Source organism: Rhinatrema bivittatum, chromosome 5, assembly GCF_901001135.1.
Source record: "Rhinatrema bivittatum chromosome 5, aRhiBiv1.1, whole genome shotgun sequence".
Lineage (NCBI taxonomy): Eukaryota > Metazoa > Chordata > Amphibia > Gymnophiona > Rhinatrematidae > Rhinatrema > Rhinatrema bivittatum.
Genome location: NC_042619.1, coordinates 210,622,382 through 210,648,085, shown reverse-complemented (window position 1 = coordinate 210,648,085; position 25,704 = coordinate 210,622,382). Strand labels below are relative to the sequence as shown.

Below are 25,704 nucleotides of genomic sequence, written 5' to 3'. Positions count from 1 at the left end.
TGTGGAGGTTTAGTCAGGTCCCTCTGGTGTTGATAGGGGCAAGACAGGCAGGCACAGTGGAGGTATAGTCAGGTCCCTCTGGTGTTGATAGGGGCAAGACAGGCAGGCAGTGTGGAGGTTTAGTCAGGTCCCTCTGGTGTTGATAGGGGCAAGACAGGCAGGCAGTGTGGAGGTTTAGTCAGGTCCCTCTGGTGTTGATAGGGGCAAGACAGGCAGGCAGTGTGGAGGTTTAGTCAGGTCCCTCTGGTGTTGATAGTGGCAAGACAGGCAGGCACAGTGGAGGTATAGTCAGGTCCCTCTGGTGTTGATGGGGGCAAGACAGGCAGGCACAGTGGAGGTATAGTCAGGTCCCTCTGGTGTTGATGGGGGCAAGACAGACAGGCACAGAGAGATGACCGTTGCCGTGCCCTCCTCCAGAACTCCCCTCCCCCTCGCGAAGGGGGCAGGGTGGGGGGAAGAGAGACGGGACCCCCCCCTCTCCAGGCGTGACTGTCAACGGGGGTGTACTGTCCATCCAACCCATCTTGAAACACGGACCAAGGAGTCTAACACGCTTGCTTTTACCTGAAAGATGATGAAATATGCCTGGGTGGAGCCACTGCGGGTGCAGATCTTGGTGGTAGTAGCAAATATTCAAACAGCCCCGGGGAGAGTTCTCTTTTCTTTGTGAAGGACATGGTGCCCTGGAATGGGTTCGCCACAAGAGAGAGGCCTGAGCCTTGGACAGTGTCGCGGTTCCGTTGGCATCTGGTAAGCTCTCGCTGGTCTTTGAAAATCTGGGGGAAATAGCAGATATTCAAACGAGAACTTTGAAGGCCGAAGTGGAGAAGGGTTCTTCGTGAACAGCAGTTCATCATGGGTCAGTTGGTACTAAGAGATAGGCGAGCTCAGTTTGGAAGGGATGTGCGATGGCCTCCATTGCCCTCAGCCAATCGAAAGAGAGTCTGGTTCAGATCTCTGAACCCGGAGTGGCAGAGATGGGTGCCGCGAGGCATCCAGTGCAGTAATGCCACCGATCCTGGAGAAGCTGGCGGGAGCCCCAGGGAGAGTTCTCTTTTCTTTGTAAAGGATAGGGCGCCCTGGCATGGGTTCACCCCGAGAGTGGGGCCTGAGCCTTGGAAAATGTCGCAGTTCTGTTGGCATCTGGCGAGCTCTCGCTGGTCTTTGAAAATCTGGGGGAAACAGCAGATATACAAACGAGAACTTTGAAGGCCGAAGTGGAGAAGGGTTCCATATGAACAGCAGTTCAACATGGGTCAGTTCAGACTCCTGGGTTTTACCTCCCCACCAGCAGATGGAGGCAGAGAAGTTTTGACTGACTCTGTCCTATACCCTCAGGTGCCACCTACAGACCATCAGTATTATGTGGTATCAAAGCGTTTACTTTGAAAAAATTAGAGTGTTCAAAGCAGGCCAGTCATCTGAATACCTGTTGCATTCGTGGCTGCTCTACGCTCTCACTCCACCCTCTCTATCTCTGTGGCGACTCCCTCCGGGTCTGATGGATGGCTTTCTGCTGCGGTGTCTCCATGCTGCCTCTCTCTGGCATACCTGGACCGGCTCGACGCTGCAGATCCGCCATGTTCCTGATGATGTAGGGCGCGCGCGCTCCAATGTATGTACCAGCAAGGGCGCAAACATCAGGGGCGTCCCCTGAGATCATGTCATCCGCTTCCAGTATAAAAGGTCTCATACTTTCGCTAACAGATTGAGTTAGCAAGGACTATGAATCAGACATGAATTCAGACTTTGATTTGGACTCGCTATGGATTCGTTCAAGCTACTCTGCCTCCTCGGACTTACTAGGGGTACCTGCTCCTCGGGGACCTCGCTCTCTTTTCTCTATTTCAGATTGCAGATAGGAACCGGTACTCGCTCCTCGAGGGCCCATGTTCCTGGATACTCTGAAGATTCTCTACTGCCTGGAAGCTATCACAGATACAGACATTTATGAGTGATAGGAACCGGTACTCGCTCCTCGAGGGCCCATGTTCCTGGACACTCTGAAGATTCTCTACTGCCTGGAAGCTATCGCAGATATAGACATTTGTGAGTTACCACCGCTGTCTCAGAGCTTTCCCTGGAACCAGGTACTCGCTCCTCGAGGGCCTAACTCTTTCCAGCTACTGAGCCTCCTTAAGACCTTATGTGAGATTTATCATCTAGTTCTGGCTATGTATACAGCATACCCTATCTACTCACTTTTTATAGTCTTTCTACAGCTCAGCAACCCTGGGAGCACTGTTCCAGTATCTGAGGGACTTCTGCTCTGCCGGGCACAACAGCTCACTACTGCCTCCTCTGGTGGTTCTACTAGCCTGTCTAATAAAAGAACTATCTGTGTCTGTCTCCATAACCAAGCCTAGCCAGTGGTCCCTCTCAGCATATCCTCCTGGGGGCACCGTCATCCCCCATCGGCCCAAGGATTCACCTATTTACATTTCTGTACAGCTGAGTGCCTTCTGTAACACTATGCTGATACAGATTGCTAACTCTGCAGTCTATATCCTAACTACATTACTACTCTGCTTACAGAGCATAACAAGATTGTTAACTCCTCCCTCTACAGGAGTAGACCATAACAGTTTGTTAAACTCCTCCTTCAACGGGAGTATCCAGCAGCAGTTCATAACAGATTGCTAACTCCTTCCATCTTGAGGAGTAAAGCCTAACAGATTGCTAACTCCCATCTGCTTGCTTCTCCCATCAGCATAACAGATCCTAACAATACTTCAGCTAGGAATAATGGAATAGGACTCCGGTTCTATTTTGTTGGTTTTCGGAACTGGGGCCATGATTAAGAGGGACAGCCAGGGGCATTTGTATTGTGCTGCTAGAGGTGAAATTCTTGGACCAGTACAAGATGAACCAAAGCGAAAGCATTTGCCAAGATTGTTTTCATTAATCAAGAACAAAAGTTGGAGGTTCGAAGATGATCATATACAGTCATATTTCCGACCATAAACGATGCAGACTAGTGATATGGTGGCATTATTCCCATTACCTGCCAAGCAGTTTCCGGGAAACCAAAGTCTTAAAGTTCCGGGGGGAGTATGGTTGCAAAGCTGAAACTTAAAGGAATTGACGGAAGGGCACCACCAGGAAGACGAAATTGTTCCAGCACTTCGTCATTCACAGTTTATTACTGCTTCCATACTGCGCAAGGTAGAAAACCATAAGTATGATTCTCAGGACCGGCCCAGCTGCAGATAGGATTGACAGATTGTTAGTTCTCTCTCGATTCTGTGGGTGGTGGTGCATGGCCATTCTTAGTTGGATTAAACAAGGAAGGAAGTGCAGTGATTTTTTAATGAGTCCCAATAACAACTTTAATTTATTTATTTATTTACTTTTATATACCGGTGTTCGATTTTACATATCACATCGGTTTACATTTAAACAAAATTTGCAGGAACTTATGCGTTACCTTTGTCAAATACATTAAACATTTAAATATGGGGATTGTTAACAAGGTATATAAAAGAACATGGGGAATGGCTAACACTACACTATTTAATGTTGAAATATTTTAAACTTTTAATGACGGCAACTCCATTGCTTCACAGAGACACAATATTTAAACAGGGTCCCCCGACACGGACCCGTGTTTCGCCACACGCGGCTGCATCGGGAGGGACGTAATTTTACAGCGGAATTCTTCAACTTTAGCAGTGTACATTTAAACGTATTCTGGTTGGCTCCTTGCCAACCAGAATACAACATTAAAGTTGTTATTGGGACTCATTAAAAAATCACTGCACTTCCTTCCTTGTTTAATGTATGTTTGAAGTGCAGCGCTTTGCTCCCTATTTTGTTGTGGCATTCTTAGTTGGAGCAATTTGGTTAATTCTGATAACGAACGAGACTCCTCCATGCTAACTAGTTATAAGACTCCAGCGGTCAGCGTCCAAGAGCGTTCCTAGAGAGACAAGTGGCGTTCAAGCACACGAGATCGAGCAATAACAGGTCTGTGATGCCCTTAGATGTCCTGGGCTGCACTGAATGGATCAGCGTGTGTATACCCTTCGCCGACAGGTGCGGGTAACCTGCTGAACCCTGTTCGTGATGGGGATTGCAATTATTTCCCATGAACGAGGAATTCCCAGTAAGTGTGGGTGGGTCATAAGCTTGCATTGATTAAGTCCCTGCCCTTTGTACACACTGCCCGTCACTACTAGCGATTGGATGGTTTAGTGAGGTCCTCGGATTGGCACCACCGGGGTTGGCGACGGCCCTGGCAGAGCGCCGAGAAGACGATCAAATTTGACTATCTAGAGGAAGTAAAAGTCGTAACTAGGTTTCCGTGGTGAACCTGAGGAAGGATCATTACCAGTGCCCCGGGGGAGGTGGGGAAGAAGTGGCCTGACTGCTCTCCACAACCCTCCCGTCAGGGAGGTAGAGCATGAGCGCATGATAGGACCCAAAATAGGTTAACTAAGCCTGGGCAGTGTGAAGCCAGAGGAAACTGACATGCAAATCGGTCATACGACCTGGGTATAGGGGAGAATGACTAATCGAACCATCTAGTAGCTGATTCCCTCTGAAGTTTCCCTCAGGATAGCTGGCGCTCGGGCCGTCCACCAGTTTTATCTGGTAAAGTGAATGATTAGAGGTCTTGGGGCCCAAACAATCTCAACCTATTCTCAAACTTTAAATGGGTAAGACACCCGGCTCGCTGGTGTGGAGCCGGGCATGGAATGTGAGTACCTAGTGGGCTACTTTTGGTAAGCAGAATTGGTACTGCAGGATGAACCGAATGCCAGGTTAAGGCACCCGATGCTGACGCTCATCAGATCCCAGAAAAGGTGTTGGTTGATATAGACATAAGACGCAAGACAGACAGGCACAGCAATGAGGTCAGGCCCTTGTAGTGTGATGTAAGGGGCGAGACAGACAGGCACAGCAATGAGGTCAGGCCCTTGTAGTGTGACGTAAGGGGCGAGACAGGCACAGCAATGAGTTCAGGCCCTTGTAGTGTGACATAAGGGGCGAGACAGACAGGCATAGCAATAAGGTCAGGTCCATGTGCTGATATATCTGGAGCATATGAGGCAGGCAGAGGAGCTGCAAGGCTTTAAAGTGCTTTTATTCATCTTGCCATTCGCAGGGAAAATCTGGAAACCCAAGCAAAGGCATGTTTATTTTCAAAAACACTAGCTTTTCCATTAACTCTGGTGCCAGCCTTGAACGATGAGGGCTCATGATATCCCCTGTCATTGAAAAGATACGTTCACTGGGCACACTGGTTGGTGGACAGGACAGATATCGCTGAGCCACTTTGGCTAGGTGTGGCTAGACAATGGACTTGTGTGCCCAATATACCAGTGGATCTGTCTCAGTGTCCTCTGGGCTCTGTGAGATACCGTGTCACTGACATTTGTGCTGGTGTCTCCTTGGCTTGGGTGGGCTGAGAGTCCTTCTTGCCAGCTGCTTTTGCTCTAGCCTGTGCCAGAAGAGATGATTTTTTTAGGGGCAACATGGCTTTGGCGTACTGAAGTGGAGGAGGAAGTACTAGCTGTCACTGACAGCGTGCTGCTCCTGCTTGGGCTTGTACTACTCTCTGAAGTGGCCTCTGTTTCTTCCTCTGCTTCATGCCTAATCTGTCTCTGCCTATGGTGCTCCTGTTCACAGACCTTTTCTAACAGCAGGTTCTTCACAAATGTGAGACAATCGGACTGTAGGGCGAGTTTCCCTTTCACATGGGGATCACAGACTGTGGCGAGCATGTATCTGTCGTCTTTTGTTAAAGGTCCTAATCTCTCTTGCACCTGCTTCTGCAAAAAGTCCAGACAACGCAGCAACTCTGCTGTCATTCCCTCTTCCTGTTTAAAGTCCTCTAAATTTTCCTCCAGAATATTAACTATAGGGATGATATTACCCAAAGTGGCACTTCTGGAACTCAGCTCCTCTGTGGCATCCTTGAAGGGCTTCAGGATTTTTACCAGCTGACTCATGACTACCCAATCATGATGCCCTAGGGGACTATGCACACTTATCTCCATTTCCAGAGAAAGGTCATGAAGGGGTGTCTGCTGCTCCACTAACCTCTGCAGCATCATATAGGTGGAATTCCACCTGGTGCCAATGTCTTGAATGAGATGCTCGTGAGGCATCCCCAAGTCAGTCTGCTTTTGTCGGAGAACCTGCCCAGCCTTCACACTTCTGTCGAAGAACCCTGCTATGTTCCTGCACTTCTGTATTAACATATGCAGGTATTCATTGTCTTGGTGCTTGGACTCCAACCCCAGAGCTGACTTCACTACCAGGTGCAGAGTGTGTGCAAAACATTGGATGTTCTGAAAGTCCCCGTCGGATATTGCCTTTACCATGTTTGCACCATTGTCTGTGACAAAGAACCCTGCCTGAAGATTCCTGGTTCAGCTGCCACCCCTCCAGCATGTCTCTGATGCATGATAGAATATTGGCCGAGGTATGGGCCTCGTCTGTCAGGTGGGTGTGCAGTAAAGCCCACCTGCACCCTGATACTTGGTCACTAATAGAGCTGCTGCCTGCCCCTGCTTCAGCCAGGTCCCACCAGTGTGCTGTCAGGGAGAGGTAAGCGCGTGAAGCGTTCATGGTGGTCCAGATATCGCAAGTGAAATGCACACTCTCCTCTGCCTTAGCTAGCAGCGCCTGGATTCAACTGCAACACTGGTTGTACAGGCTGGGGATGACCTGTCTGCTAAATGTGGATCTGGAGGAGTCTTTGTAATTTGGAGCTAAGACCTGCAGCAAACGCTTGAAACCCACTTTCTCCACTACCTGCAGGGGCTGGTCATCAAGGGCAATCATTTCCCCGATGCTCCTGGTTACAACTTTTGAGGCTGCCTTCCTCCTTTCCTGGGATAGTGCTACCGAACACCACCCCATTTTCTCCATGGTGGGTTGTCGCTTCTGACGCATGACAGGGGACTGCTGGCCTGCCATCTGACTGCTGGAAGGGGCTGAGGGCATGGAATGACTCTGCTCCTTTTCAACCATTTTATGCTGCCTGGAAAAAGGGGTCCCCTGACTGGTACTACCACCATCCCCAGATGTCAGTACTGATGGATGTTGTTTCTGCATATGATGCATCATTCCAGAATTAGTTAGATGGCCCACTTGCTTGCCTCTGCTAATATCCCTGGCACAGTAATTACACTGAGCAAAACGCGGGTCCTCCCTCACTTTAAAGTGGCTCCAGATCACATATTTCTTTCGTGATTCCTTCTCTATAGCCTTCGGGGTGGATGCTGACACTGGAGTTGAAGTAGTGGGTGCACCCTGAGAAGCAATGCCAGGGGCATCAGTCACACTCTCTGTCTCCACTGACTGCTCTTCCTCATCATTATCACCTGTTTCCTCTCCTCCAGCACTGAAGTGGAGGCTAAAACAGAACTAACTAATCCTCCTAAACCTTCTTCAGCTATTATGTCTTCCATTTCTGATGAAGGGAATCCCATACAAGATGATTCTTCATCGGAATCAGAAGCAAACAGTGACTGCGCTACATCATCAGCACTAACTAGAGTATGCTGTCGCACTGCTGCATTTGGGTCTCACTCTTTTGCTTTCTCCACTACCCCAACTGCCTTGAATGGCTCAGTCTCCCCTTCCCTCACCTCCAAAACAGGTCAGAAACAGGTGGTGGCAGTGCATCTTCTTTAAATTTAATTTTTTTCTGGCTGGAACTGCATGCCCCTCCAGAGATTTTGGATTAGAACAGGTCCATTTTTAACTTTAATGGGGAACTGCCTCTTGAAGTGCTTCCTCTGCCAGTGATCCTCTGCCATTGTCAATTACTCGACCTGTACCATTCCCTGACATGGATTTTAATGTCACTGCCTACTGGGGATTTGGATTAAAAGGATTATTTCTTTATAGATTGTACTGAACACCACTGTACCAATATATGTGAGTGTGGAAAACTAAACACACACACATACACACAGACAGACACACAGTGCAGTGTCTTGCTGTACTCTACAGCAGAGACTGCTCTATGTGCACAAAAACAGTACTGAAACTCCAGATAAAACACTGGAAGCCTCAGCCTGACTACTCCTGCTGTGAGTCTGCAAGCCCAATTCCTACAGTACTCACTGTGATGCTGCTTGTAGTTGAAAATACCCACTGCCAGACAGCCACTGCAATTCTCACACTTTCTCCGACCCACACCATCCAAACCCTGCCTGCAACCTACCCCAAGGGGGTAAGATCAGCAGCAAAATGCCACTGCTGGCAGCTTGTCTCAGTGGGTGAGAGAGAGAAAAGTCTGAGTGCAGTAAAAAAAAAAAAAAAAAGCCTGGCTGCCTGGCTCAGCAGCACAAAAGGGCAAAAATATTTTTCAGCAATAGCAATAGCTCTGATTTTCAGCAATTCAATAGATAATTGAGACACTCTGAGAGAGCTCAAACAACCTTCTCAGATAGAACCCAAGAAGAAAGTACACTGTGTTACACTTGCTGAAGGTAGAAAAACACCAGGATGAGCAGCAATTGGCTGAATTAAAAAAAATGCTTCTTATATGATATGTTTCATTCGTGAGGGATCGTCATTCGTTTCGCGGTCCCACGAATGAAACGAATAGGGACCTTTTCGTTGCGGATGTGACATTTGTTGTAAACGAATGCACATCGCTAATGATTAGCAAGGCATTTGAATCTTTTTACATAGACTTATACACTGCAGGGCCTGGAAATGTAAAAGTGAGGAAAACATTTTTTCAACAAATATGCATGCCACAGCTGATAGAGGAATGTAAAGCATTGTTAGAGACCCCAATTAGAGTTGATGAGAATTGAGGGCTATAATTGAGTTAAAACCAGCGAAGACTCACGGACCTGATTGGCTGGGTGCTAAATTTTATAAACTTTTGCAAGAATCATTTCCAAAACCATTGATTGATAAGTTTCAGACGGCCATATGGTGAGTTCTTTTGAGGAACACATAATCTGGTGATGATAGTGTTGCTTCATAAGCTGGGTAAAGATGCAGGGACTCCTACCTCCTATAGGCCAATATCACTTTTGAACCAAGACATTAAACTACTGGTTGCAGTTTTAGGTGATAGGGTAAATGGGATTGTACAGGGTCTGATATCTATGGATCAGACAGAGTTTATAGAGGACAGACTATTGACATCTAATCTGCTGAAAGCTCTGCTTGTCATTAAAATAGCAACAGATAAGTTGGACAAAAGGAATGTTGGTCAGCCTTGATGCAGAAAAGTCATTTGACCAGGTGGAGTGGCCCTATTTGCATTGTGTGCTAAACCGATATAATTTTGGTCCAGAATTTTTAAAATGGATATCAACATTGTACAATCAGCCCGGGCATGACTACTAGTTAATGGCTCCTTAATGGACGTCTTCCATTTTGGTAGAGGTACTCAACAAGGGTGCCCTTTGAACCTATTGTTATTCATTTTATCTCTGGAGCTACTGGCGATTGCACACCAGTTGATGAATGGGTTTGAGGGGCTGCCAGTGGGTAAGGATTTGTACATCTGTTTATTTGTAGATGATATCCTTCTTTTAGTAGGCAATCCAAGACATAGTTTGGGGAACATTTACATCTTATACAATTGTTTAGAAGCTTCTCTGGCTTAAAAATAAACCTCTCCAAATCTATTGCTCTTCCATTACATGTATCAGTATGAGCATATTGGTAAGGGCTATTTCCACTGACATGGGCTGAATCCTCTATCCAGTATTTGGGCATAACACTGACTACATCTGTGGGTGAGACGTATCAACATAATCTTTCAGCAGCTGTAGACTATACTCCAAAACTGTTAAAGTGGTGGCGTGAGCTGCCATTATCTTTGATGGGATGGTGTGCTTTAATAAAGATGGTAGTTTTATCAAAAATTTTATATTGCCTTCAAATGATACCATATTGGGTAAAACTAAAGGATATAACTAAATTACATTCATTAATCAGTGCATTTATTTGGCAAGGTAATAGAGCAAGATTGAGTTATAAGATGCTATGTTGGGAGAGGGAACAGGGGGGCTGTCCTTGCCAGATTTTAGGTTATTAAATATGTCTTGCCTGTACGGTATATTCAAGAGTGGTCAGGGATGAGTAACAAATATGATCCTGATTCTTTGCTGGCAGCTTGTGTTCGTCCTTATAGACCTATCAGTCTGCTTCATGTGCTGAGTAATAAGCTGCAGAGGCTAACTTCTAATTTTTAGATGGCTGCCTTCTGGAAAGCCTGGCAGCGGTGGCAGATTCATAAGAAGTGTATAGGCAGATCACCATTTTTAACTTTCCAAGGCAATGTGGCCTTTCCTGCAGGATGAGCATCAGTGGGGTTTAAAGATTGGGAAGGTAGGGGCCTGTACTGTTTGGGCCAATTGGTAGATCCAGATATAAATGCACTGTACACCTTTTCGCAGCTTCAGGATACTTGGTCAATTCCGCAGGGCCATTTATTCTCCTACTTGCAAGTCAGGCATTATAGCTTAGACATGGGAAAGGAGGGGCTACCTCTTACAGCATTTACCGATGAAGAGGACTCATTCTTTGATACGGTCTCCAAATTTAATAAAATGTTATCTGGATGAGCATGCTGCAGAAGAATGGAGATGATAATCAACTGCTTAAATTAGTGAGAGTGTGGAGCAAGGATCTGGGAGAAGACCTGGACATTGCAGAACTTTAGGTGGCATTCAGATCAGTATACAGGAGGCTGGCATCAGCAAATATGCGGGAAATACATTCAAGTTACTGCACAGAATATATCTTACCAGAACAAGGGGGGTGGGGGGGGGGGGGGTCATGATGAAATTGTGGGACTCTGACCTCTGCTTGAAATGCAGATCACAACCTGGAATGCATTGTCATATGTTCACTGGGTGTTCACATTTGCAAAGATTTTGGAGAAAGTGCTGGAACTGTATGGTGACTTGGTGTGACACTTTCACCGGTCCATACACCGTCTGCTTGCATCCATTCCCGGGTTCCAAACCTTGACCGAGCTTCCCTGGTCCCTTGGAAACTCAAATAGCAGTTTAAACATATTTATCTTACAAGTCCCCAGGTGGGATTTGAACCCTCACCACCTGGATGGAAGGTAGATGTCTTCCCCAGTTAGCCAGCAACTCACTTTCCAACCACTGGCTTCAGAAGTCCATAGTTCAAACGTCCGGCCCCACTGGGCCCACCTGCCACCTCCCTCCGTACCTCTGGAACCTCAACCCTTCCCCAGAGGTACAGCCACCCACCGGCAGTCCTCCAGGCAAAGTATCCTTGTCGTTCATCCAACAACAGAAGTCCCCACGCTCACCTTCTCTGAGATAGTTGCGGCAGTCCTTCACACAGTCGGGGAATGTCCAGCATTGACGTCTCCCAGAGCAGACAGGTAATCCGATCCTTCCTCCTCGGTCCCCCGTAGGAGACTGAGACTGCTGTACTAGGGAGTCCTTTTTATCCTGTGGAAACTCCTCCTCCTCTGCCAGCTGATTGGCTCCAGGGAAGTTCCACCCTTAACCTCCCACACCTGTGGTTCTTCTGTCCTTGTAACATCCAGGGGAAGGAACCAAGGGACGTCTCTTGCCTGGTGTTGCTGTATTTTCCTTCCCCCCCTTCCCTTGAATCTTTGGTTCCTAGCTTTATTCTTCTTATCTAGTCTAGCATAGTGACCCCGTCACATACCTCCCCCCTTTTCTAGGAGTCTCGCCCTCTGGTGAGACTCCTACCACCTCCCTAACTAGGAGCCGGCATTTCTAAGTCCCCAAACTTTCTTCCTTTCAAACACCCACCAGCCCCTTCCTTTCCTGGGCCAGTGTTTATACTTGGGAGCACTCTTCCTATACTTCCTGCACTGAATCTTTCCCCAGACCTGTCCCCATTGACTATCCGAGTCCCTCTGCATTTTATCTAGTCCTTGGGTCACTTCTTCAGAAACCCCCTCTAGATCCTTTTCCAGCTGTTTTACCTTCTGTCTCCCATTCCAGTTTTCCTACCCAGTCAGACAGCCACTCTTCCTCAGACTCTTCCCCTGTCTGTCCATCCTCCCCTCTACCTGGTCCCTCCTTTGGACCTAGGGGCCTGGATTCCCCAGCCATTTCACCTGGCTGTCCATCCTCTCCTTTACCTGGTCCCTCCTCTGAACATAGGAGCCTGGATTCCCCAGCCATTTCACCTGGCTGTCCATCCTCTCCTTTACCTGGTCCCTCCTCTGAACCTAGGGGCCTGGATTCCCCAGCCATGCCACCTGGCTGTCCATCCTCCCACCCATGTGAATGTGATTCCTCAGAAGTTCCTCTGATACAGGATTCTGGCTCTGACCTCTCTGGTTGGGCTTGAACTTTTTCCACAGCTACTGCATCACTTCTCACCCTCATGACCTGCAGCTCCTCTTCCTTCTGGCCTGGATCTGCAGTGCAGTCCTCCCTCTCAGGTAACCCTTCTTTTCCCCAGAGGGTCCACCTGTTAAAACCTTGGGTGAGTCCATCCATCATCCGTAGCATGACCTGCTGTTGGCGAGTTTGTTGCTCGAGCATCTGTTGCACCAGCTGGTCCGTAACCGCCTGCTGTGCCTGCATTGTCTCGACCACCCATTTCAGCAGTTCCTCGGATGCCATGGTGTCTGCAAAGGGAACACAAACAAAACCCAAGTGTGCTACCTTTTTTTTCCTTTTCCCTCTACAGTTCTGTTTCACCCTCCAGCCCTGTCCAATCCATCAGCACCCTCTTTAGGTACACTTACCTCCCAGGGCCACTGAAATACACCTTGAGCTGGATACTTTATTCCTTGTCTCTTGCCGACAGTCCCTCCAGTTCCTCTCCTGGCAATTGTCAGCAATCCCACTTCTGACACCATTTGTGACACTTTCACCGGTCTGTACACTGTCTGCTTGCGTCCATTCCCGGGTCCAAACCTTGACCGAGCTTCCCTGGTCCCTTGGAAACTCAAATAGCAGTTTAAACATATTTATCTTACAAGTCCCCAGGTGGGATTTGAACCCTCACCACCTGGATGGAAGGTAGATGCCTTCCCCACTGAGCCAGCAACTCACTTTCCAACCACTGGCTTCAGAAGTCCCTCTCAAAGTCCATAGTTCAAAAGTGCGGCCCCACTGGGCCCAACTGCCACCTCCCTCCGTACCTCTGGGACCTCAACCCTTCCCCAGAGGTACAGCCACCCACCGGCAGTCCTCCAGGCAAAGTATCCTTGTCGTTCGTCCAACAACAGAAGTCCCCACGCTCACCTTCTCTGTGATAGTTGCGGCAGTCCTTCACACGGTCGGGGAATGTCCAGCATCGAAGTCTCCCAGAGCAGACAGGTAATCCGATCCTTCCTCCTCGGTCCCCCGCAGGATACTGAGACTGCTCTACTAGGGAGTCCTTTTTATCCTGTGGAAACTCCTCCTCCTCTGCCAGCTGATTGGCTCCAGGGAAGTCCCACCCTTAACCTCCCACACCTGTGGTTCTTCTGTCCTTGTAACATCCGGGGGAAGGAACCAAGGGACGTCTCTTGCCTGGTGTTGCTGTATTTTCCTTCCCCCCCTTCCCTTGAATCTTTGGTTCCTAGCTTTATTCTTCTTATCTAGTCTAGCATAGTGACCCAGTCACACTTGTTTAGGAAAAATACTCTGTCTACATTTGTATGACAGATCGGAGGATCTTCCGAAGGGAGGCACAAAATATGTATCAGTTGCATTGCTGCTTGCAAAAAAAATACTCCTAGGGGTTTGGAACTCCGAAGAGCAGCCAAATTATTCCTACTGGACAGCATTGATGTTGCAGATAGCTGGTATGGAGCTTTACAAACAAAAGACATTAAATAATCCAAGGCAGTGGGATACCACCAAAGGTTACTTTAAGTTGTGGTCATTGACATGCAAACATTTGAGTTTGTAATAGTGCAAGAAATGGGGGATCAGGACTCGTAATTGTAAACACTTAATGCTAGGCTACTAGCACGAGTAAGAATGTGTATTGGAATGATTGGTGTATATATCTGCTGGGTTGAGTGTGGGGGGAAATGTTCTGTTGTTTGCATATAAAAAAAACTGCATTGATTGAGTTGGAATGCCAAAATGAGGCACAGTGTTCATTTGGATGTGCCCTGTATATATGTTTTGTTTAAATGTAGTGTTGGCAACTCAATAAACAGAATATTTTTCTTTTAAATTGCTTTTGATCTCTTTTTCATAATGTTGTTGATGCTGGTCAGTGGCTTCAAAGGTTGTGTCTGTTACAGAGACAAGATGTTTCATATGAAAAATCATTCTGACTTCTACAGGTGCTTGGGAGTAAGACTTGGTGCTTCTGAATTTCTGCCCCAGGCTGTAAGGGCCTAACCAGAAAGGCTGTACACTTATCTGGGCACTAGATCCAAGTCCAGTTCTTGGGTGATCTGGGTTAATTGAAACCTTTGTAGATTGCATGAATCCAATGCACAGAGGAAATAAATGCATTGAGAAAGACAGAATTGGCCAATCTGAATGGCCTGATTTCACCTTTTCTAGTGCATAATTTCTCTCTATCTGGGGATAAGCACAAATGAATAAAGTTAAATTGACCCCAGAATGAGAAATGCAATGTAGTTTCTGAAGTGCATTGCATAGACTGCACTCCTTGTATCTCAAAGGCTAATGAAATGCTGAGCATGAGAAAAATCAATTAGTAGTGAAATACAGTATTTGCAAAGAGACGTTGATTAAGTAGCATGGTTTGAGGCACAAACAGAAAATACTGCCACAAAGCCATACTCCTTCCAGGATGCTCTGCCTTATGTTTAACAATATTAACAGTCTAATATCTCTTAAAGCAACAGTTCAACAGAACTAAGAATATTGATTGTATTAAACTCTTTCGTATCATATAGGATGTTTAAATTATCTCTACTGTGTATAGAGATCATCAGCATTACTTTTTAATTGTTTACCAATAGTTATCAGTAAAGTCCAATTTTTTAAAATATTTCTTTATGCCAGGGGTTCCCAACCTTATCAGAAGCGTGGACCCCTTTCAAGTTCCAAAATTTTTGTGGACCCCCACATGCTTCTCTTTCATTTTTACCTGTAGTTATATATATATATATATGTATATATATGTATATAGGACAAAGAAATAATTATATGCATACCAGACTCTGTCATAATATATAAAATGTATTAAATTATGCTTACTGATATAAACAGAATACGTATAATTGCAAAGCAAGAAGTAAATATGGAAGAATGTACTCATATTCTCTTCTAGTAACTACAGGTACCCATAAAACTGGATCTGGAGCGACTGGGGGAATGGACTGGTAGAGGAGGATAGGGGGAAGGAGTCACTGGAAAAGTGGGATAGGGAGAGACAGACTGATGGAGATAGACTAAGAAAACTAAAAAGTCATGGGATAGGAGGCGATGTCCTTTCGTTGATTACAAACTGGTTAAAAGACAGGAAACAGAGAGTAGGATTAAATGGTCAATTTTCTCAGTGGAAAAGGGTAAACAGTGGAGTGCCTCAGGGATCTGTACTTGGACCGGTGCTTTTCAATATATATATATATATATACAAAAAACCCCCAACATGCAGCCTTGGGAGACCATAAGCACTATTATTATGTTTAATGAATCAATTGAGATATGTGATGTTTCTTAGAAATATAGATTTTTTATTAACTGCTTTAACAAATGTGCTAATAATTTAAGTTGAATTACAAAGCATTAAATATTTCAAATATACTAAAATCTTGCTTTTAGTCCAATCGGTTATGACCCTCAATATACTTGTCCTCAATCTGACCCTAATTGAACTAAATATTCCCTCACCTCATTGATGTTGAAATGGGTCTATACAAAGGAATACACCACTTATTACTTTAACAATCTTATACCATATAACTTAAAGTGCATTTCCTTATCAAAAACAGTTAACATGTATTAGTGGTATATCTCCTTTGACTGATTTTCTCTCCTGTCCCGACAAGGTCCTCGTTTCGCCAATGTTGGCTTCTTCAGGGGAATACTTTTATTAAGACCACACATCAATGGAAACCAATAACTTCCATCACTTGTATCTGAAAGCATAAAGCTCATATTATGTCAAACTGATCACCTCATCCACTAGGTCAATATATACTGATCTCGTCACATTTATCCATATGTTACAACCAACAAACTTCTAAAACATTACATTTATAATGAAATATTCGTTAATGATTGAAAAATAATAATAAATAAATTATGAGTTTACAAAAAACTTTTATCCTGATACCCACTCCTACCTGTATTTTGAACGGAGTGGATTCAGAAAAAACACATTCAATTCACTCCGGCTCAATAGCTCCTAAATTTTTAATATGTGTAGTCTCCCGAATATGAATGTGTACCTATAAAATAATTCAAAAAAAATTAATTTATCCCCATTTTGATGTGCTATTTTCAAATTTAAATTTAAAGAATAAAGTTTCAAAATATTAATCAACACTATGTTCTTTATAGTCTGGTTTAATCTTAAGATGTTTCCACGGAGACACAAATATGATATTACCTTTCTTTCTCATCATACTTCCGTCTTCACAAACTTCTGACCATAAACGCACCTCTCAGAGTTTCAATTAATTCCACCACACCTGCAAAAACCACAGAATGTATACCCACGCTATTCCAAATTTGCTACTCAAATGAATTCACCAAGGACTCTGTGAACCCAAAAAGTGGTCTTTATAGTATACCTAATTTGTGAAGAGAACTGCTATTCTCATGATGGAGTCACAAATACCACGCTCCTAACAAACTTCCAGCCGACTCATTGTTCAACCGCACAGGTGAGGTTTCGTGTCCGTTTCATAGTGATTCAAAATCTGCCCCAATGTTCCTCTACCACTTGTTTTTCCTCCCTGTGCTCAAAAATGAATAAAAAACGCTTCTAGTTCTTTACACTGAACCTCATTTTATTGAAAAAACTCCAACACTCACCTGGATCTTCAGTAACCGTGCGTCTTCCTCAAAGCGTGTTTCGTAATGAGGCTCCTTTCACCAAGAGCCCTTTATATCCACCCCCTCAGTCTATTGCACCATCCAATCCCTTCTCATGTTCTTGTTTCCGTCCAATCACATCGTCCCTCTTTAAAACCCTGTCATAGGGCAAAATCCCTATACATCTCATCGTGTTGTTACTCAACGCTATCTGACCGTTTAATCCATTTAAACCCCAACTCACTTATGATGTTAAACCACTCCAACATATCGGAAAAGGGCACTGCTCACTGCGCTAACTGAACATCAATTTCTCATCAGCATTATCTTGAAAAGATTTGTTTAGAAAAAACCTTATTTGTATAAATTCAAAATCAGACCTGATACTACTTATAAAATGCCTACTCTACAGTTCTACAAGAACGCTTCCCACTCTATTGTTGCATTCAGTCCCTTAGGTGCCACTGTTTGCCAATAATATATAAATCTCTGTTCAGTTTGCCGCAGATCCTGGGAAATGTGTCCACCTCTTCTATTGAGTCGCTGCTGTAATATACAGAATTTTAACTGATCTTCTGTGTGTCCACAATCTTGCCAGTGCTTGACCAAAGGGGACTCAATTTATATATATATATATATATATATATATATATATGATCTGGAAAGGAATACGAGTGAGGTTATCAAATTTGCGGATGATACAAAATTATTCAGAGTAGTTAAATCACAAGTGGATTGTGATACATTACAGGAGGACCTTGCAAGACTGGAATATTGGGCATCCAAATGGCAGATGAAATTTAATATGGACAAGTGCAAGGTGTTGCATATAGGGAAAAATAATCCTTGCTGTAATTATACAATGTTAGATTCCATATTAGGAGCTACAACCCAGGAAAAAGATCTAGGCATCATAGTGGATAATCCTTTAAAATCCTTTAAAATCGTTGGCTCAGTGTGCTGCAGCAGTCAAAAAAGCAAACAGAATGTTAGGAATTATTAGGAAGGGAATGGTTAATAAAACGGAAAATGTCATAATGCCTCTATATCGTTCCATGGTGAGACCGCCCCTTGAATTCTGTGTATAATTCTGGTCGCCGCATCTCAAAAAAGATATAGTTGTGATGGAGAAAGTACAGAGAAGGGCAACCAAAATGATAAAGGGGATGGAACAGCTCTCCTATGTTATTATTTTTAAAGAAAATTACCTGTGACAGCAAAACAAGGACTTTTCCCCTTAACACTCACCAGAAAAAAATAATATTCAAATTCTGTTGTCACCTCAGTAACAGCAACACAAACTCCCTCCACTAGTACTAACACTGTATAATACAAAATCCTGCAAAAAGTTTACTCAGAATCTAAAGGAAATCTGCCATACAGTAACCACCTTACCTATGAAAAGGCAACACTGTAAATATTACAACAGGCCCTAAAACACCAATACACCTCCTATTAGGAAAACAAAACAAGTCAGTCTGCTATAGATCCCTATATAGAAATTACATGATAACAGAATAACTCACCTAAATCACACAGAGAACACAAACAGACGCTTGCCAAATACTGAATACAGAGACCAAAAGTATACATATAAGCATGCAAACAAAAACTGAACTGGAACTGCAAGAAGCCAGACTCTGTATGCATTGCATTGGGAAATTGAAAAATAATTTATATGATTTTTTTATATTATTGGATGTTCTTTATGTCAAGTTTTGAAATATTTTTTATTATGGTTTTAATATTATTGATATTTTATATTTCTTGATTGTATTATTTCACGTTTTATGAGGAACGTTTTATGAGGAACAGAACGTTTTATGAGGAACAGAAACTGTTTTATGAGGAACAGAAACTGTTCCTCATAAAACGTGAAATAATACAATCAAGAAATATAAAATATCAATAATTGTAAAACCATATTAAAACCATAATAAAACATATTTCAAAACTTGACATAAAGAACTTCCAATAATATAAAACTCATATAAATTATTTTTCAATTTCCCAAACATCAGACACATCAAACAACAGCCAATAATTAAAACTAATAAGGATTTAAAATTTCCCCATTTTCCATTCCTGGGAACTTTTGATTTCCAGTCACCATGAAATTGCTGTGGATTAGTAGCCATGGGGAGTACACATGCTCAATTTCTCACACACACACTCTCTCATTCACATGCCTCTCTCTCACAACCACACACATACTCACATCCACATATACACTCCCCCTCTCTCACACAAACATGCTCCCTCTCTCTTATACACACATGCTTTCTCTCTTATTCACATGCTCCATCTTTCACACACACACACACACACACACATGCTCATACCCACCCATACACTCCTTTTTCATATATGCTCCCTCTCTCTTGTACAAACATTCTCACACACAAATGCTCCCTCTGTCTCATACACACATGCTAAAAAGCAAATGCATCCTCTTTCTCAAGCTCACATGTTCTCTCTCTCTCTCATTCACAAACAAGCTCCCTCTCTCTCACTCACATAGGCTCTCTCTGACTCACACTTGCTCATACACCCTATCTTTCACCTGAGCCTCTCCTTATCTTTTTCCTGTAGTCTGCAGGGGAGAGAGGGTCCCGACGCTGCCGGTGGCCCCGTACCCTCCTTCACACTTTTGCCACTGGTGGCCTGGCAGTCTTCTTCACTCTTTAGCCGCTGGTGAGATTGGGTCTGCTGGTGGCCTGCAGCCTCCTTCAGTTTTCTCTTCAGCCACTGGTGAGATGGGGTACACTGGCAGCCTGCGGCCTTCTTTTGTCTTCAGCCACCAGCGAGATGGGGTGCGCCGGGGACCTCTCAGGCCTGTTCTTTTGCCTCTGTCATGGAATGGGATCCGGTGGCAGGCTGCTGGGTCTCTTCTTTACAGAGGGTTTTTTCTTTCTTACACAGCTGTTATGGTCTGGGAGACCCCAAAGTTTCCATGGACCACAGGTTGAGAACCACTGCTTTATGCAAATAAAAAATCCAGAAAAGGCTCAAAAAAGTAAAGTACATAGCTTATAATCCACATCAAGGCATGCTTCGAAATGATTTATGTGTCCCACTCCAGATGAACCCTTATACAGGAAAACCTGATGTTGAAGTCACAAGCAGAAAATATAATCCTCCGTCAACGCTCCCAAATCAAAAATATACCCCCAGCCAAGGTGCCAACATCTGTTGTTCCTGCACAGAGTTAGCCAAATACCTTACTGTATATGGCTAACTCCAAATATTGGAGTTAGCTGGATAAGTTATTTGGCAAATCATCCCGGCCCTGGAATGCCCCCAATGTGTCACTTGCTTATTCAGCTGAATCTTAGCAGGATAATGACTTATACAGCTAACTTTTAGCTGGATAAGCAAGAGTATTATTAAAAACTAGCCATTTAGATGGATATCTTGTAAGTTATCCATCTAAATGGCTTTGAATATTGATCTCTGTGTGTTGTAGAGCCCTTTAGACTTAATTCTGTCTTTCTGATTTAAAAGCTACATTTTCCCCTTAAATGATAAAATTAAAGAAGTACCTGTTTATAATATAAAACTGTTTTAACCATCCCTAAATATTTCATAATATAAAAGGTCAATACTGTGAAAAATTCTTGACATCCATCCCAGGGACTTGTCAGGAAAGTTGAAAGGATTAGGACTATTTGGATTTGATGACATGTCAAGATTACTGTGGTCCCAGAAACCCTTTAACAAGGGAGAACAGTCAGCAGGCCACAGCCAAACTGTACATGAAAAATTACTTTGGAAAGAAAGTAAATAAGAACTGTCATCCATGGCTGATAAGCCTTCGAGAAGCTAATTTGTCTATATTCCCTTCAGTGGACTATAATTATTTCATGTGAGCAGCTGAAAGAATTATCCTTTAGAGGAGAAAATGTGGACTGGGGCTCATTTCCGTCAGCATGTCCAACAGAATTGTTCTCTGCAATCAATTTTAATTGTGTAGCTGACATCTGGAATTTGAGTATTGCCTCATATTTATTAGCTTAGTGTTAAAGTAATATTAACACTCAAGGCTGGCCGCCTGCTTTATAGAACTAATGCCCCCGTTAATGCAGCATCTGCTACCTATTTGTTGTAGGTGTAATTTCATTTGAGGAAGACAAAGACCAGCAGTCTGAATCTGACTTTGCATCGGAGGCTGAAGAAAAACAGGGTCTTCAAGAATCTTCAACTGGGATTCCAGAAGAGGAGCATTTAGCCACCAGTGGTATGTTTAGTATTACTATGATTAATTTCATTATTTGTCTGCATGAATCTCCATCATCTATCATATTTAAATAAAATGCATATTTTATATATTAAGTCACACTGGCCAAGAGACAACAAATTCTAACTACATACTGTTTCTCAGAAATCTACAATTTTCTTTTTCTCAATAGATTATTGATATGTAGGTGGAATGTGTTTCAGAATCTGCTGATACGTTCCTGAAGCAATCTGTGAAGCAAATCATTGACCAAGGACTATATGAGAATTTTATAAATGAGTAGCAGTGTCTATTTATGTTCTGCATGGGTATTAATGGTAGGCCAAATCCTGGGACAATTAGGAGTTTACTTCAATACAACACACTCAAATGTCTTTCTCCAATACTGTACTTTACTGAAAACTGATTACTGTTCCTATAAAAGATCTGGCTTCATCAAAGTTCACAATACTATCCTTCAATTGTGTCCCAGTTGTTCTTTTCTTCTTCCAGTTTAGTCAGAACCAGTGCTGGAATCTTGATCTTTATTTGTACACTTTCTGGTCTGGTCATTGCAGCAAGAAGTCCTGAGGCCGGGAACCCTGCAGCAGGCTCCTTCTGGAACCTTGGATCAGAGGCACTAAATCCAGCCACAATGTCCCTAACTCCCTACTGTTTCCACAGCTGTTCCTGGGTGTGGAGATCAAACCAAGGACCTTCTCAAGCAGCACGCAGCTCTGCCATTGAGCCACCAGGCCAGCCCATTACTGCCCCATTTCAACCAGTATTTCTCATGTAGATTTATTGCTTGGATGGCAATATAGTCCGATAGGAGGGATTCTATCCTTCATGCATAACTCACATTTTGTAGATGTAAAGCAGGTTTTTCTTTGACCACTGCTTGAACAACTAATTGGATAAGAGAATAAATAAGAGAGGCATTCAGACCTGCTTCCAGGGACGGTATTCACACTTTTGCTTGTTCTTGTATTCTGAAACAAAAGAGCAGATTTCAGTTTCTTGATAAAAGCGGAGTTTATGCACATCACAAGAAACCACAAAAATGATGAAAAAGAGAACTGATTCATCTTACATTTTTTTCTTATTTTAAAGATTAACTTATCACCTTGCAGTGGTTGTTTCAAATTGTGGAAATATTCTAGGGCAAAGTTACCAGTCTTTAATGATAAGGAAAGTTCACACTTACTACATAAAAATATCTTCTGTCTATTCTCTGTTTCAATTTCAGTTTACTGAATAAGCTAAAAAAATTGCACAAATATTAAACAATTGAGATAAGTTTGCAGCAGCACAGTGAAAAGGCAAGGGGAGAAGGAGACGAGAGGGTGTTCAGACTCAAGTCTAAAAATTTCTGATTTCCAAATCCTTAAATCATTTTATGTGGAAACTGAGGTTTTTCTGAATTGAATCTGAATCCCCCCCCTCCCCCTCAAATACTTTAGTGCTGCAGCTACACGTAGCAGCAGCAAGCCTATGACAGATACAGGGGATAGAAAACAAATCCTTACCCTGAATTCCTGAAACTTTTTTCTAAGTCCCTCTGCTGCCCCTGGGTTGGAGAAGAGGAAATGGAAATTGATCTCTCATTTATTAGTAGTAGCAAAATGTACCACTGCATCCAAATGAAGACAACTGGAATCCCCTTTGACTAATGATTGGTTAGCCCATGTTTGGAAGGGTTTATAATGGAAGAAATGACAAATGATATTAGGGGACTTTCTTATACAGTTCATGAAGTCTGGAATAATTTTCTAGATGTGTTAGACACAAATATTGTTAAAGAGATTTTTTATGCTAATTAACTATTTTGAAATTAATAGAGTGGTTATTCTCTCACTTGAATCCTTATTTGCTATCTGCAGTTTAATGAGGTGAGAAAAGTAAAAACAATGTGGCATCATCATTGTTTGTTTATATCAGCTTTTCCAACCACAGAGTTCAAAGCATGTTACATCAGAAATGGACTTTATAGTGTTTATAGATAGGGCTTCTGATTTTAGTTTGTAGCTGGTAAACCCTGATAAAACATCCCAATGCAAAAATAAAATAACATAGGTGTTTATTAGAACCTATTGGGCAGATTTTATAACCTGCGCGCATGGAGTACATTTGTGCACGCTACCTGGTGCGAACAAATGTACACCCGATTTTATAACATGCGTGTGCAGCCACGTGCATGTTATAAAATCCGGGATCAGCGCGCGCAAGGGAGTGCACACTTGTGCACCTTGCGCGCACCGAGCCCTAGGGGAGCCCCGATGGCTTTCCCCGTTCCCTCCCGCTCCCCACCACCTTCCCCTCCCTTCCCCTATCTAACCCACCCCCCAGCCCTACCTAAATCCCCCCCCCACCTTGCGCGCGCCAGCCGGCTACTGGCGTGCCATCTCCGGACTGCCCCCAGACCGGCACCCCGCCCACGCCCCCTTTCCGCCCCTTTTTCAAAGCCCCGGGACATACGCGCGTTCTTGCATAGGCTCGGCGCGCCAGGAGCAGGTTTTCAGGGTTACGCGTGTAAATTACGCACGTAACCCTTTGAAAATCTGCCCCTATGGGTTTATCTTCCCATCCAACCAAATGGAGGCAGAATTTAAATTTTTCTTTTATGACATCAGTAAAACATAAGAGCCGCACAGCCGGCCTCCGTTCTCTCCGAGGCCGCTCCGAAATCGGAGCGGCCTCGGAGGGAACTTTCTTTCCGGCGCCCCCCACCTTCCCTTTCCTTCCCCTAACTAACCCGCCCCCGGCCTTAACTAATTCCCCCCCCCTACCTTTATTGCAAAATTTACGCCTGCCCAAGGGAGGCGTAACTTGCACACGCCAGGCCGGCTGCCAGCGTGCCATCTTCTCGTCCGGGGCCTGGTCCGGAGGCCACAGCCACGCCCCCAGAACGCCCCTGGGCCGGAACCATGGCCGCGGCCCCACCCCCGGAACGCCCCTGAGATGCGCCGGCCACGACACCCCCCCGACACGCCCCCCCCAGGAAAGCCCCGGGATGCGCGTAAATCCAACATAGGCTCGGCGCGCGCAGGGGGAGCTTGGGGCAGGTTTTCGGGGGTATGTGCGTATCTTATGCGCGTACCCTTTTGAAAATCTGCCCCATAGAATTTTATATTGAATCCGAAATGTCACAGTTAACCAGTGTAGTGAAATTAATGTTGGAATAATATGGTCAAATTTACTTCCTCCTCCAGTACACTAGCAGTGGCATTTTGTAACAGTTGTAAAGGCCTAATAGAATTTAAAGGTAACCCAAAAAGTAATGAATTGCAAAAATCCAACCTGGAAAAGATCATGGTTTGAAGAACAGTATGGAAATCATCACACTGGAGTAAACTCTTTAATTGCTTAAGGATATGAAGCTTATTGTAACCCTCTCTGATTTTGGTACTGGTATACTTCTTCATATTCAGTTCCATCATGGGCATGGGCGGTTAACTCAGTATCCATAAAGTCATTCCTTAAATGAATTGGCGTGTTGAGATTTAATTTGCGATTCAGCAAAACAATTTCAGTTTTCTGATTATTCAGAACCAATTTCATTGGAGTTAAAAGTTTCTGAATCATGGAAAGATAGAGTTTAACAAGCTTGAAATCTTTTTCGATAGAGTCTTCAATAGAAACTAAAAACTGTATGTCATCTGCATACATGTAATAGTTGATGCCGAACCTGACTAGTAATTTACACAAAGGTACCATGTATACATTAAAAAGGGTAACTGATAAAGCTGATCCCTTTAGAATGCCTGATTCCATCTTTATTTTATCTGAAATGGAGTCACAAGTTCTGACATGATAGGTTCGATCTTTTAAGTAAGACGTAAACCATTTAAGGGTTTTACCACCTAGGCCAATTTCAGTTAACCTATTTAGTAGAGTGATATGGTCAATCGTGTCAAAGGCTGCAGACAAATCTAGCAGTATTAGTAAGTAAAATTGTCCAGAGACAAAGCCTCTCAGGACAGTGTCTGTCAAAGATAAGAACAGGGGCTCAGTGCTGAAATTTTTTCTGAAACCAAATTATGCTGGGAAGGGAATATTATTCTCTTCAAGATAGTCATCTAATTGTGACTGTACAACTTTCTCAACAATTTTCGCTAAGAGGGGCAGATTTGAAATGAGTCTGTAGTTACTAAGGGCCTTTGGATCACCGTTTTTATTTTTTAAAGTTGGTCTAATGGATGCACATTTCAAAATTTTGAGTAATTCTCCTTAATCAAGTGAGAGATTGACTATTTTTGAGATACATGAAGCAACTAAATTGCTAATAGATTTCAGGGCTTTTACTGGAATAGAGTCTAAAGGATGGGCAGCTGGATTCAATTTCTTAAGGCTAATGTCAGTTTTTAAAGATGCTGGATTATCAAAGATTATCCAAGGTGATATATCTAATGGTTGTATAGTTATAGTATGATTCAAATTCATAGGGAAGGAATTGTATAACATATGAATTTTATCTTTAAAAAAGATTCTAAATTATTATAAGCTTCTTTAGAGTTGTCCAACACTTGCTCTTCAAATTTTGAATATGTTAGCTTTTTTACCATGGTAAAAAGT

At 43.6% G+C, this 25,704-nt stretch overlaps 1 protein-coding gene across 1 annotated transcript in view; it reads left to right on the top strand.

Annotated features, from left to right (window-relative positions):
• The window catches only part of CFAP47 (cilia and flagella associated protein 47), a 1,765,744-nt gene that overhangs the window by 1,163,650 nt on the left and 576,390 nt on the right, over window positions 1-25,704 (top strand). The window contains exon 50 of the mRNA XM_029603108.1: window positions 21,022-21,150. Coding sequence (XP_029458968.1) covers window positions 21,022-21,150 — 129 coding nt within the window. The remainder of the gene's footprint in view (window positions 1-21,021; window positions 21,151-25,704) is intronic.